Source organism: Paralichthys olivaceus, chromosome 2, assembly GCF_024713975.1.
Source record: "Paralichthys olivaceus isolate ysfri-2021 chromosome 2, ASM2471397v2, whole genome shotgun sequence".
Classification (NCBI taxonomy): Eukaryota; Metazoa; Chordata; class Actinopteri; order Pleuronectiformes; family Paralichthyidae; genus Paralichthys; species Paralichthys olivaceus.
The window spans coordinates 4110001-4127500 of NC_091094.1; the positions used below are offsets into that span (position 1 = coordinate 4110001).

Below are 17500 nucleotides of genomic sequence, written 5' to 3' on the forward strand. Positions count from 1 at the left end.
GTGTGTGTGTCCAGGGTGGGATGATTTGTCTTTTGGAAAATAGCATTGCAACTCCCAGGAATGAATGAGTCACACACTTTAAGACACGCACATATTTAAGCTTGCATGATGCACACACACACACACACACACACACACACACACATACACACACACACACACACACACACACACACACACACACACACACACACACAGGGAGAGGAGGCTATAAAGCTCTGGTCAGTTTGTAGGTTCCAGGTCTCTTGATTGACTTCTGGTTCGTCATCAGAAAGACTCAGCAGTGAGGACGTCACTCACCAGATTTCATGGCTCTTAGATTCTGCACCGATCCGTCATGTTGGTTTGGACATATTCTAAAACTGATGACGAATCCGCTAGTTACAGGTTTGCAGCTCTATTTGTGACTTCCATTAAAAACCACATGTACATCAACATGATCTGGATTTTTATCTGGATCTGCACCAAATGTCACACACTCTATTCCCCCGGGAAATCAACGACTATGACGAGAAACGCCCTTTTTCACAATGTGGGAAGAAAGTCCTGGATCCAAACCCTGATCCGGATCTGCACCAAAGTTTAATGGGTTCTTTCCTGGCTTACATCACAAACTTCCACCAAGTTTTGTTGTAATTGATCCATTAGTTCACATAATAAAACACAGTCTCTGACCTGACACCATGTGGTTGGGGTTCGTAGATGTCCTGAGAGCTTTGTGCCTTAAACTCAGACCACCATGCGTCAAGGTGGGAGAGATGGTGCAGCTCAGACTTGATGTCATCATTATCATTTATTACCTCAGAGGTTTAGGACTCTGTTTGGCAAATTACACATTTTGTTGATTCTTGAGGTGAAAACTAGTTGAATAGAACCGCCGCAGATAACAGGCAGATAAAAATGGTGATCACAAACTCTCGAGCAGCTACTGAGCCGTCAACCTGCTGCTCACGGCTGCAAATACATGAGCCCTTATGTAACGCAACGCCCAGTTTAACGATAATCAATGGAAAAACATTTTAACGTCCATTTATGACGTTTGTTTAGACGCATCGGGGCTCGTGTTGTAACGTCTCCTCTGTTAGGATGAAAGTCTGATTGTTGACACCAGTCGTCTGCATCTGCCGAGCTGAGGTCGTGATCTGACGCACTGGACGTCAAATCATCCGTGTGATGATCTCTGTGAAGTCCTGCCACGTGCAGACTGTTGTTCAGCCGAGTTTGTGCTCCAGACGCTGGTCGAGGAGGTGAAGTCACCTCCTCTGCGGTGGTAACTGGGCGTGTGGCGGTTGAATCATCGTTGAGAAACAATGAGACACTGAAGTGAAAAAAGAAATCCTCCTCATGATATGAAACGTGACGAGACTGAGCTCAGAACAACTTTCAGGCTGCGACTCCCAGAGAGCATTGCTGTAAGAAAAACCCAATCGGAGAGTCAGATGATGTTGGGACGTTAGAGATGAAGCTGTGCAGAGGTTGGTGATTTGTTGCGTGTGTGACGGAGGGCAGGAAACAGGACTTCAGCATTATGATGTCTCTCTTGGACTTAACGTGTCCTCTGTGTCTATGTCATATGTTATTTTACTGCTGTATTACTATTAGTAGACTCTGCTCTTCACAAAACAATCATCCTGTTTATTGTCTGTTTTTTTGTAAGTGTGGTTGAAATTATTAATAGATTAAAACAAGTAAAAAGATCCTTCAGAATCAGATTCAGAATCAGATTCAGAATCGTTCAGCGTAGATACTCTCACTCAACAAATCAAACAAATTACAATAATAATAATAAAACAGTGGAGATCACTAAAGTCAGATAACGTTTGTGGTTTACGCGTATTGGCAGACAGAAAGCACCAGGGGGAGCTGTGTTCAAACTCAAACCTAAACCACTGTATTCTAAAGTGTTTGTTTCCTCCATCAGGTCGAAGCGTCAGACGAAAACTTCCTCCCTCTCTCTTCTCTCCTGACGGCTGGAGCCTCAGAGGGGTAAGAACACATCCTCCATTTCAAATGTCTCATTTTGTTCACTGCACACGAACAAATCAATCAAACTGCAAGTGCACAACTTCAATCCAAAGTCCAAACACAAAGTCCCTCAAAAGTTCAACAAGGGACAGAACCTTGTCAGAGAACAAGGAGTCCTGCAGGAGGTGGTGTGTCCCTCACAGAGCCGCCATCATCATGGAGTCAGTCTGGGATTGAATGAAGACACGGAGACTAAATTTATAAACCAGCTGCGGCGAGTTCTCCGGGATTAAACTAAAAACAACTTTCCTTCACACCTCAGTCACACACTAGCGTCTCAACGTGCGGCTCAGCTTCTTGTCCGAGGACGCTTCAGCACGCGGAATCACTGACCTTCCTGTTAAGGGACGACCCGCTCTACCTCCCGAGCCACAGCCGCTCAAGCACTTTGGAAAACTGTGCAAGTGAGCCGAGGAGAACTGGAGCTGCTCTAAAGACAAAATGTGGTCACAGGAAATATGGGTTTAATTGAGTTTTGTTTTGTGCACCTTGTAGGAATAAATGAAAAAGCCTAAAACGTTTGGACAGTTCTGCAGGTTTAGAAAACGACAATCTGAGTGTGGACCTAAAACGATTAATTGTCCAACATTGACAGTGACCCTTCAAAATCAACATCGTCATAAACCAGAGTTTATGTTGTTTATGTCAAAGTCTCTGTCGCCGGTGTCTCCATGTCTCCTGTAGCTCCTAATAATAGATGCCTGCCCCCCCCCCCCCCCCCCCCCCCCCCCCCGTCACTTCCTGTTTGTCCAATAGGAACAGAGTGACACACACACACACACACACACATTGTGAAGGGTTCCTTTTCCTGAGGGTCTGTAGATCCACTCAGACTGTGACCTGATGAGTCGGAGGAGGACGAGGGAGGAAGGCGGCAACAGAGGAGGAAGAAAACAAGAGGAGAGGAGAGACAGACGTCTGAGTGAGGAGGAGAAGAAGCACTGGAGGAGATAAAGTGGAGGAGGAAGAGAAGAAAGGAAGCAAAGGAGAAAGAGGAGAAAGCAATGTGACCGTGCAGGAGGAGAGAGAAGTCAGGACTCCACAGGAGGAGGGAAGAGATCGCAGATGTTGACTTTCACACGAGGAGGAGAAAAGGAAGCAGAGCTGATGTGACTTTGGGGTAAAAAAAAAGCGAGGTGACCCGGAGGAAGAGGAGCAGCAGATGTTTGCAGAGAGAGATTCATTAACACTTGAAGTGGGATTGAGAAGCACATCTGGTCCTGATGATGGGCTGCTGTCTCTTTGTTCACTACCGGGTGAGTTCCAGTCAGAGTGAAGGTTCTGAAGGTTCTGAAGGTTCTCGGGTTGATCCCTCACAGAGACGAGGACAGGAAATCATTGTCTCATTGTTCTAGGATGTGTTTCTTGTTTCATATTTTATATTTGTAATTTCTTATCAGATGCTCAAACTGTGTCGGGCGAAGTGAAAATGTTGCTCAGTGAAGTGTGTGTTCTGTTAGAATGATGTTAATGACCTCACACCTCAGTTGTCACGCATGCATCCATGAAGCTGTATATTTGCAACAGATTGGATTTGTGGATGCAGATGATCATTTTAAATTTACAAAAAGCTCCCAGGATGTTGACCGATATATTTGTATTGAAAAGATTGGCACTGATTCCCAAGGCTGATAACATACTGACCTTTTACGATGCTAATGTGTACGAATCATCCCGTGTCTGTTCGCTGCATCGGCCGTGCACGTCCGCAAGATGCTATATGGACATGACCAGTAGGGGGCGGTGATTACTGACACGTGCAGTGTCAAAAATCCAGTAGACAGCAAATATGACGACCTGAGCTCCAATAACATTTAAAATTCTTTGTCCAAACCCAGCTCGCTCAGGTCGGGTGTCCACACTCTGATCCGTACGTTGTATATAGTATGAGTTCTGTGATGCGCCCTCTAGTGGAATACTCCAGAAACACGTTTAGTACATGGTAAGTGCGTGAAGAATTACGCTCAAGATGCAAACACGTGGCTGAACAGCGAATACATCTCCAGCCTGTGATGTCGCTTGTCGCTCACGACAAAGAAATGTAATTGAGGCTGGACACTAAAAGGTTTCATTTTATTATAGATAAACAGTAAATAAAAAGAAAACACAACCAAGTTTATAGAACTTGCATCAGGAAAGTTTACAGAATAACTCACTGTTCCATCAGTTGATCCCTAGAGAATTAAAAATATCATGATAAAACATTTGATAAACTAAATGCACAATGTGAGTCCACCTTAAATTCAGATTCATTTGAATGGAGCTTTGCACAGGTTGAACTCAGTCGTCTCAACACAAGGGGTTATTTAGAGGACAGACCTTATATGGACGGGAGGAGCAGACTCCTCCTTTTCCTTTGCACTGGTTTCTATAGCAACGGTGAGTTAAAGGTAAGGTCTGCCAGGTTATATAACGTCCGGGCAACAACAACGTCTCAACACAATGCTGAACAAACAGCAGACTTCCTGCTATTGTTCCACTGCACTACACTGATCTCGACATCCTCCTCTCCTCCTCTCCTCCTCTCCTCCTTCTCCTCCTCTCCTGCCTCTCCTTTCTCCTCCTCCTCAGCCACTCTCCCCCTCTGCTCCTCTCTTCTTCTCTACCCTCCCTTCCTCTTTCACCTCTCATCTCATCTCTGTCTTTCCTCTACTCGTTTCCTTGTGTCCTCCTCTCTCCTCCTCACCTGTCCTCTCTTCTACTTTTCTTTTGTCCCTCTTTTCTTCTCCTCTCGTTTAATCTATCTGAATCCACTCATCTCCTCTTCTGTTCTCCTCCTCTCACCCTTTTCTTTTCTGACTTGTCTTTTTTACTTTTCCCCTCTTGTCTCCTCTCTTTCTCCCCCTTCCCTATTTCGCCACCTCTCCTTTCTTTCTTTCTTCTGCTCACCTTTTTCCCTCTTACTCCTTCTTTCCATGTGTGCTCCTCTATACTTTCCCCTCCCCACCTGTCTTCTCTTTTACTTTTCTCCTCCATCTTTTCTTCTCCTCTTATCCATTTTGCTCCCCTTTTGTTTATCCTTTCTCGCATCCTTTTTTCCTGACTTCTCCAATTGTCTCCTCTTTGGTCCTCCTCCTCCCCCCCCCCACCCTTTTCCTTCGTCTTTCCTGACTTTCCTCTGGCTCCTCTGGCTCCTCTCTTGTCCTCCCACCTTCACTCACCACCTCTCCTATCCTCCCTCCTCCTCCTTTTTTCTCTTGTTCTCCTTTTCCTTTTTCCTGAGCTGTTTGTCCTCGCTGACCTGCTCCATCAGACTTCCTGTTGTCGTCATGGCAGTAAACTATAACTTTTGTTCATTGTCTCGTAGCGTAAACCTGCGCAGCTTCCCTCCAATTAAACGGTGGTTGCCATGGTTACCACTGAAGTTGCCATGCCCCTAATCGATGATTATAATTTTTTTTTATTGTTTCTTGGTCTCCTCTTATATTGAACTCAGTTTTTTGAGGTATTGGACTAAACTGGAGATTTGAGGACGTCATGTTGGGAAATTGTGAAGAAGTATTTTTAAAGCAGAAGAATTATTGGAGGCCCAGGAATAAGTTGAATCAGGTCCTGGATGGCGATGAATGATGCAAACTGACAGATGTTACCAAAGCGATGAGCTACAAGCTGCCAGAGTTACTTCCTCTCTCAGACTGTAAAAATAAGATGGACGACGTGTCTCCACTTCCTTCCTTTATCCAGAAATGAAGCTAAAATATCCGAATGCTGTCATCTTGCTCCGATGACATTGTGGGAGCCACCGTGTCGTCCATCTATGGTTTAACACAACAGACTCATTTAATAATCACTGTAACTCCTGTTCGCTGTGTTCCTGTGTGTTGCAGAAGAAGAGGAAGCAGGCGAGCAGAGATGCAGACTCCCTCAGTCTCTGCAGTCTGGACATCAACGTAAGTTCAGCTCCTCTAAACTCACTTCTCTTGACTGTGGACTGCAAAGCGTTGGGATGTCTCAGAAAAGCTTCGTTGGTGAAGACGTGTTCTGTTCTGAAGTTAAACATGTAGATGTTGTACAATCTGACTTGTTTGAAATATGAAGATGTTGGTGGATTTGTTACGGCAGCAGCTCCTCTGGTTCAGGCAGCAGGGGATCATGGGTAATATCAGATTAGGGAGTGGGAAAACCACTTCATCACTTAAGACAAGAATAAATCCCCACATGTGGCTGCAGAGGGCGCTGCTGCTCAGTCAAAGCTACCAAGTGTTTCTTCAAACTAATGCAATCCTGCAACAGAAAAGTAAAGTCATGGAACAACAGAGAAAGTAACAAAAACACACTTTTATTCTTTGTTTGAGTCTTTCTTGCATCACTTTGCTGTTGTTTGATTTAATGTTTAAAACCTATGTTTGGTCAATTTAAGTCCAGTTGTAGCTGATTGATTCGAGCTGCTTCACGTCTCTCTGGAGAGGAGTCACGTTTCTTTGATTTCAGTTTGCGTCTCTTTGCAGTTGTTGGATCTTTCTCGTTGTTTTTTGTCTCCTTGTTAATGTCGAGTCTTTGTTTAAATCTCTGGGTATCTTTGTTTTCAGAGTCTGTGGTTGTTGTGCGTCTCTTTTTCATTTCGTGTCTCTTTGTAGTCGTCTTTTGTGTCTCTTTGTTGTTTCGAGTCACTTCAGTGACCCTGGGCCAGTTTGAAGCGACTTAACTTTTTTCAGAGTTATATTGTTTAGAGACACGTTGATTCATCTGTATGATCATTTTGTAGGATGTGAGTTGATTGATTCAAGGGTAGGAGTTAGATTCTATATGTGGCGTTAGGTTATATATAGAGATGTAGTAATAGGAAGAAGCCAGAGCACTGACTGTGGCTTATTGTACCTGTGGACCCTCGGGGGGCTTCAGTGTGTGTGTGTCTGTATTTTTAGTTCCCTGCCAGCAGCCCGTTCCTTCCCGGGCGTTCCCCTCTCTGCTCCGTCAAACACAGGATGTCCACCCTGTTCAATTTGCTGCAGTGCGACAAACAGACCCAAACAAACCGGGAGTTTGATGCTGGTACGAACCAACGCTGCCAGATAACGAAGCAGGAATGAATTACACTCTATTGTTTCTCCACTGTTCCTCCCTGCGGCTCATTGAGTCACACACAGTCACATTGTGCTCTTACTGAAAATACAGCAACTGGAGACCACTCTTTCTGATTAAAGGTCAAAGGTTAAGACAAGGGGTTCATATTTAAAATGATATCTGGAGTGGAGGTAAAGAAAATTAGATCAAATGTTCATTTATCCTAAATATATTTTCTGGGTCCATAGTTTTCCATCACATTTTCTCTTCGTCAACAAATGTCTTGAATTGTCCAAATCCCCAAAATATTGAGTTTACAAATAAATTCTCCTTCAAGAGAAGATTAACGATGTTTGACATTTATAAAATATTTTCATTGACTATCAAAGTAATGTTTGGAATAATTAAGCGGTTCTAATCATTGCTGCTCTGCATGTAAACCAGATGTTTACCAGAGTCCCGTCGTCCTTTATTCACTTCAGAGGTTTATGTTCGGCACCAGAGTCGTTATTGACTTTTTTTTTACATGTTAATTAAAATCTGCTGAAGCCCTCAGGTCACATGGCTGATGAGCAGTTATTGATTTGGTTCAGTAAACCAAACGGACACTTTTATTTGGAAGCAAACAGGAGTAAGAGACTTATTTCTCTGAAGTTTTCTCAGGTAGTTTTCAAGTGATATGAGTTGGTTTTTGGTGAAAGTCCAATTTCTAATTGTGTTTTTGGGGATTTTGTTGTGTTTTCTGTATTTTTATATTTGCGGCTCCAGATTAGGTTTTGTTTTGTCCTCTCGAGCTTTAAACATCAAAACACTAAGCTTGGTACAGAACAGAGAGTTTGTGTCTGTGAAGTCAAATACACAGTCAGGATGAGATCAGTTTTTCTGTGTCAGTACAAACAGCTGATCTCAGGAGATGACTCCTGTTCTGTGTTTATATCTCGGGGCGTCCACCTCGCTGTCCGATTTACTAACAAAGGATCTGAATCAGAGGTCTGAGCTATTGTCAGCTAGGAGTGTTTCGTGTGATGTCACAGGTCATTGTCGTTTGACTCAACTTTCAGTGGAAGCCACTGACACAATGGGGGATTTTGTGCATGCTGCTTTACTGTCATTAAGTTTATATAAATATAGATATTTACATTTACATTAATTCTCTGCTGATTCTTCATTCTCTCAATTATCTCAAAACATCAGATTTTCTTCATCAAGGTCCATGAATTATTCTCTCAATAGTAAAAAGAAGCGAAAACAAATTCCTGGACCTGCAGTTTTTTTGGTGACGTGTCCTGTAGCTTTTGTGTAAACTTTCTTAAAAAACAAACCGAAATACAACATTAACTCATCGCAGATTAGTTTAAGTCTGCGATGAATTCAGTCGCTTTGGTTGCTGATTTTTAAATGTGAGGTTTTGCAGTTTGTCTAATTGGTCTGAAGAAACGTCACAATTCAATATCACACTTCAGTAAATTGGGATTTTTCACCACTGATGGACATTTTTAACACCCAACAACTCATTACATCATTATAATAATAATAATAATAATAAAAATGTGTTCGTTCTAGTCAAACAACTTTTGCTTCAGCTCTATAATATTAACATTTCCAAGTTCTGCCTGAATCGGGAAACAAGTTAATCCCAGAATGTGAAACATATCTGTGTCGTCACAGTGAGGCTGTGTTAACGTGTGTGTTCTTCGACTTCAACACACTGAGTTGAACACGACCAGTGAAACCAGGACAGAGCTGTGTCTGCCTGCAGGCTCCTCTCCCTCCATCTGACTGTGATCGTTACAGCTCAGATTGATATCGACTGATGGCGAACTGATCAGCAGCTCCAGAACCTGCTCCACTAGTGTTACTGTGCATACACACGACAGCTGTTATGTACTTTTACTCAATATACCTGAGTACATTAAGCCACAAACACCTACTGACATGAAAGTATTGTAAGGCCCGGTCATTCCCTCAAACCGTTTCAAGCCAACTTCACTCAGAAAGGATGAAATAGTAGATTTTCTTGGAACCATTTTTCAGGAGAGGATTAAAATACATATTTTTGCTCTGACAGTATTTCCAGCAGCTGTTCTCTGGTCCATTGTATCGGTGGAGTGTTATTTGGAATTTAGTCGAAATAAACTGCTGTGCTAGTTTTTCATCTTAAATGTAATTTGCAGTGGTTGAATCACTCAAACTGGAAGTGAGAGCACATACATCCGGCAATGTCATCTCGATCCATCAAAGAAATGTTTCCTGTTAATTATCGAGACGGTGGCTGCCGCTGTATTTTAATCTGCCATAGTTTTATATTAAACCAAAAAATGTTTACACTTGTTTACTCATTGTGTTTTGCTCCGTTGCTGCTTCGTATAGCTCTGTGCAGCGCTATCACCATAAAGTTTTTACCATCCAAGCGAGTCGTAGTTTCCGCTGCAGTTGTTTGAGTACCTGTAGATGATTCCACTGCAGGTCTCTCTCTCATGCAGGAACTTGTTTTTCAGTCTTTGTACCAGTCACTTGGAATATGTTGCATGTGAGAGTGATGCTTGTGCATGCGAAGACAAATTACAGTTCACATCCACAGTAGACAATGTCTGCAGGTTTTATTGGAACTACTTTTCAGTAGATAGTGAGAGAGATAGCACCGACGGTCTTTGTGCAAAAGCACTTCAATCACTGACAGAGGAAAGAAGTGGCACAGTAAACAATTAATAAAAAAGAAGGTGGGGCGGGGGAGGAAGTACAGAGAGTGAGTGGGTGAGTAATGCAGTGAATAAGTGAGTCAGAGAGAGAGAGAGAGAGAGAGGAGGGGGATAACCATCACTGAGAGCGAAAGAGCTTCAACAGGCATTTAAAGCAGACGTCAGGCGGATGAACAGAACATCCAGACGGTCTGAAACCTTCATCTGACCTCGGCCCTGAAGATCCTGAGGAACCGTGTGAACGCTCTGATCTTCATGGACCTGGACCCTGCTGCTGCTGAGCTGGATCTTCTGCTCCTGTCGGTCCTTTGACTCCATCAGGTGCACTTGAACTTCGTGAACTGATTCCAAACTTGTTCTTTCTCACTGCTCTTGAAGAACTAAAGATCTGCTGTGAGAAACTCTTCTCTCTGGGTTGGTACCAGGAGTTTTTTGGATACTTACAGCACTAAAGACTGAAGCGGACGCTCTGTCAGACCTTTTTGGACATTACAGTTACCGGATTCTTTCTGGACTGACTGAACAGAGACTTTCTTTTGTCTCCAAATACTCTAAACTTTGACACTTGGTCCACGTTCCTCCTGAACTCTTTAGAGAAACTATACTCGTTTTATCAGCGTCACTTTCTCCTGACTCCTCAGTTTCTTCCCCTGGACGCTCTGCTGTTTCAAAACTCCTGATAATACCAGATTATTGTTCTGGATTTGAATTCTTCGTATCGGACTGTTTCCAGACTGCTGGGTTGTGTTTTGAGCAGTATGGTGGCGGGGCAGAGTCCCGTCTGCCTGCTGCTGCAGAGGATTAAGTCTGGATGTCCTGTGGAGTTCAGCATGGGGAAACAGGTGGAGGTAAGGAAGGGGAACTTGTTCTTTATAGTTTTCACATGAACTTTAAAATTAAATCTCAGCATTAGTGGTTTTAAAATAAAGTAAAATAATTACTGTTAATACTTTTCACACAGTGAGTGCGTGCTTATTCTTTCCAAGTTTATTCTTATCGCACGTTTCAACAATTGAAAGAGATTTACATAAAATAATTCTGAAAGCAACACAAGACAATACAAATAAAAGCTTTAAAAATATATTTAATATATAAAATAAATATGCATGTTTTTTTATTCCTTGTCAAGTAGCAGATGATAATCATGTTAAAAATGAACCTGCTGCAGTTATATAACCAGTCGACTGCACTGAATCGATCTTTGTCAGATGGAATCAACTGAGGAGCCGTCGCACAGAGAAACACATTACAACATGTTCAATGGAAACTTCACATGTAGAGCAAAACAACACGTCCATCTTTAATAAATACGATGAATCATCTGCTTGTTAAGAGAAAAACACTTCATTTAGACACTGCTGAGTCACAGTCGCATCCAAGAGAAGAGACTTTTGTCTTTTAGTTGAAAACTGTGGACGATCTGTGATCGAGGACAAAAACAAGAAAACCCTTTATTTTATTTTGGTGAACAGGTTCCTGAGTTTGAGTTGATGTAAACAAACTTAGACGATTTCCTGTGTTCCACAAACACACACTCACACACACACACTCACACACACACACACACACACACACACACACTCACACACACATACACACACACATACACACACATTGATTTATTATAGGTCTGTATTCAGGACAATAGCCTGGTGGCATTTTACACACAAAGAGACCATAATATTGTGGAGGCAAGATGTGTGTGTGTGTGTGTGTGTTCGTTTGTGTGTGTTCTTGAGTGTGTGTGTGTGTGTGTGTGTGTTGGGCAATAGGGAAATCAGACTATTGTCAACTTCCAGTATATCATCAACACAGAGTCAACATTTCCGCAAACTACTACAACTTGTAGAAACACAAACCCACACACACACACACACACACACAAAACCTTATTAATCATTTGCCTTGTGGAAAATCTGATAAACTTGATATCCGGTTAAATGTGTGATTTCATTTTATTTCCAGCTTCTCTCTGTTTCATATCACAATAAACTGACTTCATGTGCAACCGTGATTTCGAGTTTCAGTGATTTTAATTTAGTTTTTATAGTCACGTTGTTTGTGGAGGTTTGTTTATCGATGATTTTTATGTAATTGTCTTGTGTCTGTATCTTTGAATTACTCTGAAGATGATCATTTTAGAACTTGTGCATTTTAAAGGTTCACTTGGTTTTTGTGCTGACGTTCAGAAGATGAATGGTTGAAAGCTTGAATAGTGAAGATGGAGCAGAGGTTAATCCTGTGTTTGCATAACGGACATTTTCAGTCTTTATGTGTATTACTGTCTTACACAGTGTCTCTCTCGATCGTACCTGCGGGGATGCTTCAATAAAATCTGTTCATTAATACACAAACACTAAACATTATCATGGCAACGTTCAGATCCTCATTAGCCTGAAAGTATGTGAGTTGGATGTGGACTCTGGATCAGGAGACTCTTGTTTTCATGTGATGAGGTGAACATTATGAAACTCTGCTCCGTTCCACAGGAGCCCAGCACCAAGCGCAGTAAACCTGTCTCCAGGGTGACGTCTCTGGCCAACCTGCTGCCGCCCGTCAAGACCGCACCGCTCAAGAGGATCAGTCAGACGCTGCAGGTGAACCGGCTGGACGCCTCCTCTGGTGTTTTTTATTGTCAATTAATCAACTAGTTAAGATAAGTTCAACTTTATTGACGCCAGGTCGAGTAAAGTCACTAGTTACAGCAGCAGAGGAAGACAAGAGAACATGTGGAATTATAAAATTAATGAAAAATAAAATTAGATAACTAGTTGTGAAGTATTTTTCCCATGAATACAGAAACCAAAGGAGACAAGGCTGCTGCTGTAAGGACTCTGGCTCCCCCTACAGGTGGGATGCCTGACTCGCTGTATAGAAACAACCGAGTGTTGCTTTAATTTGCACCGAGTTATAGATGGAAGAGTCCTCCTCTGTCTCCAGATGTCGAACCTGAGACAATATTCTGTCACAACAATAACACATAAATATAGTAGATATTAATTTACATTGTGTTATATTGTGTATCTCTATTAGATTGAGATGATAACAGTGTTTTAAACTCCTCTGTCTCTGCAGCGCTCCATCAGTTTTCGTAATGACAGTCGGACAGAGAGAGCTGCTCCTCCTCCTCCTCCACCTCCTCCTCCCTCCTCCTCCACGATGAAGGCTCGTGTTATCTCGGCGACGGTCTCCATCCCCTCCTCCTCCTCCTCCTCCTCCTCTCTTACTGCAACCAGGGGTCCCACGGCAACAGCCCCAGCCGCCAAGCGCCGGGACAGCAAACTGTGGAGCGAGACGTTCGATGTCCGACTGGGGGCGACACAACCTCTGAGCCCAAAAGAGATAAAACGACAAGAGGTGAGAGACACGATGCTGCAGCACCAGATGTGTTGGTTTCTACGAGATGACAGGTTTTCAGTTACTCTGGGCTCCATTCATCATTTTAAAAAAATATTAACATATATATATAATATATATTATAATTAAAAATTACAAAAAACTATTACTCTGGATAAAGAAATAGAAGTATAACATAAATATATATGTAAACCAACTTTACAAAATACTCCTACAAAATACAAAATATTTGATCCTTATCCAGAAGTGGGTGAAAATGTCGACTCTGCGAAGTAGTGGTAGTTTTTGTCGTCCCTTTTTCTTTATTGATTTATTATTATTATTATGTATCATTCATTTGAATGTTTTTCATTATGTGTGTGTGTGTTAGTGTGTCTGTTTTAATATTAGGAGATTTAACTTTGCACAGATGAATGAATGAAAACATGAATGTTGTTGTGATTGTGAAATCTGAAACTCTTCATTAGCAACTTCCTGGATTTTTTAGTTAACTTCATTAACACTCTCTCTCTCTCTCTCCCTGCAGGCTATATTTGAGTTGGCTCAGGGCGAGCAAGACCTGGTGGAGGATCTAAAATTGGCAAAGAAGGTAAAAAAAAAAAAAGGTTCTGAATTGTCTCCGTAATTTCTCCGACGTGTCTGGTGTTTTCTGAGTATTCTCATACATGTGTTCGCTCGTGCACTGCAGGCCTATCGTGACCCGATGCTGAAGCTGTCGATCATGACCGAGCAGGAACTGAACCAGATCTTTGGAACCCTGGACTCGCTGATACCGCTGCATGAAGGTACGACGCAGCGGCTCATGGAAATGTTCCGTTGTAACGCCACTCAAAATTATACAATCCAAAATTCATTGTTCTTATCTTATCTTATAATTACAAACCTGTCTGCGTCCCCTCAGCTCTGCTCAGTTGCCTCAGAGATGCCAGAAAACCGGATGGCTCCACAGAACACGTGGGACACATCCTGACTGACTGGGTGAGTGAGTGTTTTTCTTCATTCAGTATAATTGTCTTCATAATTTGCGTCTGTCCTCGTCTCCTGCTCGTCACTCACCAGGTCTCTGTCTCTGTGTCCCTGCAGCTGCCCTGTCTCTCCTCCTACACTCCGTACTGCAGTAACCAGGTGAAGGCCAAGGCCTTGTTGGACCAGAAGAAGCAGGACCGGCGGGTCCAGGACTTCCTGCAGCGCTGTCTCCAGTCGCCCTTCAGTAGGAAGCTGGACCTCTGGAACTTCCTGGACATTCCCCGCAGCCGGGTGATGAAATATCCCCTGCTGCTCAGGGAGATCCTGAAGCACACACCCAGCGAACACCCGGACCAGCAGCACCTGGAGGAGGCGGTGAGGGAAACAACACTACGCACATTTATCCTTGATGAATTAATGCTTCATGTTTCTAGACTTGATGTCCACTCAATGATCTTTACAGCTCAGATGTTTGCCAATAACCCAGATTCACACACTCATTCACCCTCAGAACATTCAACAAGAGGCTGAACTCAGCGGACCACATTCATTAGATGAAGAGAGGACACAAGATGAAATGTGTCTGGATGTTAGATCTCGTCTGTGTGCTCCTCAGATGCTGATGGTCCAGAGCGTGGTGGCCGACATCAACAGGCGGACGGGGGAGTCGGAGTGTCAGTACTACAAAGATCGTCTGTTGTACACAGAGGTCGGACAGAGGGACGACCTCATCGACCGGTCCAGGACCCTCAGCTGCCACGGAGAACTGAAGAACAACAGAGGACTCGTCAGTAGATCTCAACATATTTTAAACATTTTCATTTCCATTTTTCTTCTCTCTCTGTTCTGGATGCGACACATTCCTCATTTTAAACCCATTGTTTGTAAAGTCTCTTCATCCACATCCAAACATTTTAAATGTCTTTTGTGGAGAAGAAAAACATCTTGACCTCTTCTCTCTCTCTCTCTCTGTCTCCAGAAGCTTCATGTCTTTCTGCTCCAGGACGTCCTGGTCATCACCAGGTCCGTCTCACTGAACGAGCACCCGGTCAGCTACCAGCTCTGCCGCCAGCCAATCCCCATCCGGCAGCTGGACCTGGAGGACCTATCGGACGGAGAAATGAGAGTGGGCGGGTCCATCAGAGGGGCCTTCAGCAACAACGAGCGCAGTTAGTACAAAAACAACAAATACACAAAATCACCATCCAGTTACATTCACTTGATGTTTTTTATTTGGCAGAATGGGAATGAACTTGAAAATCTGAAACCATAATAACCACCTGTGTCTCTCTCCTCTCTATAGCAAAGAACTTCTTCCGGGTTTCATACCGCACCGGAGGTCAGCTTCAGAGCCACTGCTTCCAGGCCAGTGACGCCTTCAACAAGCAGCAGTGGATCAACTGCATCAGACAGGCCAAGGAGGCCGCCGCACTGACCGGAGACCAGCCACCACAGATGGGGCCGTGTGCGGAGACGGGACCGGGGGGACAGATAGGGCCACTTGGTGGGACAGCGCTGAGTTTCCAAGGGGATTCAGGGAACGATGATGAAAAAGGGATGTGGGGGGAGACGGGGATGGGTTTGGAAGGAAAGGAGGGTCTGGGTGGAGGGAAGGATCTGAGTAAAGAGGAGGGGGAAGGTTTGTCTCAGGAAACAATGACAGGTAGGGAGATGGAGACGGGTTTGGCTGTGGATGTTGGGACAGGGTTTGAATTAGATGGAGAAATAGGGACGGAGAGTGAGACAAGGCTGACGGTCGGTGAGACAGGGACAGGTGAGATGGAGATGGGGCAGGGTCTCTGTGATGAAGAGGGGGCCAGAGCAGACTGGAAGATAGATGGAGAAAGAGGAGGAGAAGTAGCGACTCTCAGTGGAGGTGGTGATAATGTTCCCACCACCCTCATCTCCCCTGCTCCTCCCACCGAAGAGGATGAGGATGTGATGGACGGGGAGCGGAGTGACGCTAAGGAGGAGGAAGAGGTCGGCATGGAAACTAGCGAGGGAGACTCCATGGAGGAGCTGACCCACAGGTGCTGAAACGAGGACCGAACAAAAGAAGGACTAGAAGCGCAGCCGATCAGATCGAGGAGTTGATGATGATGACAATGACAACAATCAAAGAAAGTCGTTGAGACACGTTAACGACAAAGAACCTGCTGTATCCTGACTCCTGGTTACCACGGTAACCGCTTACTCTGGACAAACTGGGCCCGGGTTCTGCAGCTGCACCAGCTGCACGGATTCTGATTTAATGAGAAGTGGGAGGCGACGGTGCCGCAGTTGTTCACCAGGCACGTGATGCAGAAACATTGTTCAGGCTTCCTCAGGTTGTCGATGTAGCTTCCCTCAGACTCCACACACACACACACACACACACACACACACACACACACACACACACACACACACACACACACACGAAGAATAAACATTTTTTTACTAGAGACTTGAATGTTCATGGACTGATTTTCTGCTGATTAATGATGCGTATGTCAGCTGGGATTGGCTCCAGCTCCCCCTGCAACCCTCAAGAGAATAAGCTGTATATATATAATGGATGGAAAATATTGTAAAAAGTTGGCTTTATGAATGATTTTAGCGTCGATACTGCTCAACACTAACTTCAGTCTCTGGTGTAAAGATCTGGTTAATGCAGAGAAGAGCTGTTTCAGTCAGAGGAACACAAACCAAATCAAACAGATTATTTAAACACCTCAAACCCGTTTCCTCAATTTTAAGGATTTTCTTAATTATTTCAGGTCAGTTAAGAATTACATTCTTTTACATTTGTTCTGTTTCTAAACCTCCTGTCTTAAATTTAATGTCAATTTACCACACATTCTATTCATTCAATCATCAGTGGAGTTTTAGCTTTTTTTCCATAATGTTCAGTTAGGAGCCTGTTGTTGCATGTACATTTTGTAGTGTATGTAAAGGTAGTATATAAAGTTTGTCTATATGTGAATGAAGGAACAAAGCCAAGCAGGTCTGTCAGTTATATATGTGCTTAGACATGTTTATAATGAGTTACAATGTCCGGACAATCAATGTTGATAATGATGATGATGAATTTTAGAAGCAGGTTATTTGCACATCTCTGAGAGGATTTAAACTTGTGCACACTGTCAGTTTTTTAAATTCTGTAATCTGTTAAAAGAAATTGATTTATTTAGCTGATGCATCAGCTAATGTGCGGATTGTCACAAAACCAAAGCATCAAATAAATCATTTGAAAAGAAGCCTGTCACTGGTTGGATGGTTGCAAAGTAAATGTTGGAGAAAGAATTAATATGTCAAAGGTTTCTGTCCTTTAGAATTATGGCAAAAACAGTTACAAACATGCAACTGTGTGTGTGTGTGTGTGTCATAAAATAAGTGATGTCATGAAGAAGTCCGAAAGTTCCATCTGACACGGTTGAAAAATATTATGATCACATGATAGGAATGAT

The 17500-nt window shown here is 43.3% G+C and overlaps 1 protein-coding gene across 6 annotated transcripts in view; it reads left to right on the forward strand.

Moving 5' to 3' along the window:
• arhgef3 (Rho guanine nucleotide exchange factor (GEF) 3) overlaps positions 1-17290 on the forward strand; it is a 19873-nt gene extending 2583 nt beyond the window's left edge. Inside the window, exons 2-12 of one of the 6 annotated variants that reach the window (XM_020096719.2) lie at positions 1922-1986; positions 5853-5915; positions 12218-12325; positions 12804-13085; positions 13612-13674; positions 13774-13870; positions 13987-14063; positions 14169-14426; positions 14668-14838; positions 15031-15220; positions 15355-17290. In XM_020096719.2, coding sequence (XP_019952278.2) covers positions 1922-1986; positions 5853-5915; positions 12218-12325; positions 12804-13085; positions 13612-13674; positions 13774-13870; positions 13987-14063; positions 14169-14426; positions 14668-14838; positions 15031-15220; positions 15355-16088 — 2108 coding nt within the window. In that variant the 3' untranslated portion in view covers positions 16089-17290. Of the gene's footprint in view, positions 1-1921; positions 1987-2870; positions 3282-5852; positions 5916-10377; positions 10577-12217; positions 12326-12803; positions 13086-13611; positions 13675-13773; positions 13871-13986; positions 14064-14168; positions 14427-14667; positions 14839-15030; positions 15226-15354 lie in introns of those variants that run through there. The other 5 variants (XM_069516270.1, XM_020096716.2, XM_020096717.2 and 2 more) reach the window with 5 other exon arrangements.
• The last annotated feature ends 210 nt before the right edge of the window (positions 17291-17500 follow it).